Genomic DNA, 638 nt, shown 5'->3' on the forward strand with positions numbered 1-638 from the left:
GCTGAAAAACACTGCTCTAGAGGAATTCCCAAAACTTTGATAAGAATTTTAGTATTTCTACTAACAACTTAACTATTTTTGATTAAGCTATTACATTCCTTAAAAAATATGATAGAATGAGTAACTGAATTATCTACCAACAAAAGAAACCTTACTTCCTAAGAAGGTAATTAATGAAAACATAATTTTTTTTGGATTTTAGTAAATTTAAACAACTAAGTCTTAAAGTAAGACAGTTCTGTAATTAGAAATCTAAAGAGAAACCATGAAAATCATTAGAACTGTTAAAATTTTTACATTAATTCCTTCAAAATTATCTCATTGTCATGAGGCATTACCGTTAATGTTGTCACAATAGTAAAAGTATTCATCATTGAGAGAGGGACATGCTGAAACCAAATCCTGCAGGCCTGCGCCGGTGACAGTGAGACAACCGGAGAGGTTAAGATGCTCCAAAAACGGCAGCCCTCCTCCCAGAGTCAGAACCCTGCAAGAAAACACACACAGTCAGAACACAGAGTCAGAACCCTGAAAGAAAACACACACAGTCAGAACACAGAGTCAGAACCCTGCAAGAAAACACGCACAGTCAGAACAGAGTCAGAACCCTGCAAGAAAACACACACAGTCAGAATACA

General features: G+C 35.9%; 1 protein-coding gene across 1 annotated transcript in view; it reads right to left on the reverse strand.

The window, feature by feature from the left end:
• FBXL5 (F-box and leucine rich repeat protein 5) overlaps positions 1–638 on the reverse strand; it is a 33472-nt gene that overhangs the window by 7735 nt on the left and 25099 nt on the right. The window contains exon 9 of the mRNA XM_003802036.3: positions 339–487. Coding sequence (XP_003802084.1) covers positions 339–487 — 149 coding nt within the window. The remainder of the gene's footprint in view (positions 1–338; positions 488–638) is intronic.

The sequence above is a fragment of the Otolemur garnettii genome, unplaced genomic scaffold (assembly GCF_000181295.1).
Source record: "Otolemur garnettii isolate 467f Iridium unplaced genomic scaffold, OtoGar3 scaffold00228, whole genome shotgun sequence".
Lineage (NCBI taxonomy): Eukaryota > Metazoa > Chordata > Mammalia > Primates > Galagidae > Otolemur > Otolemur garnettii.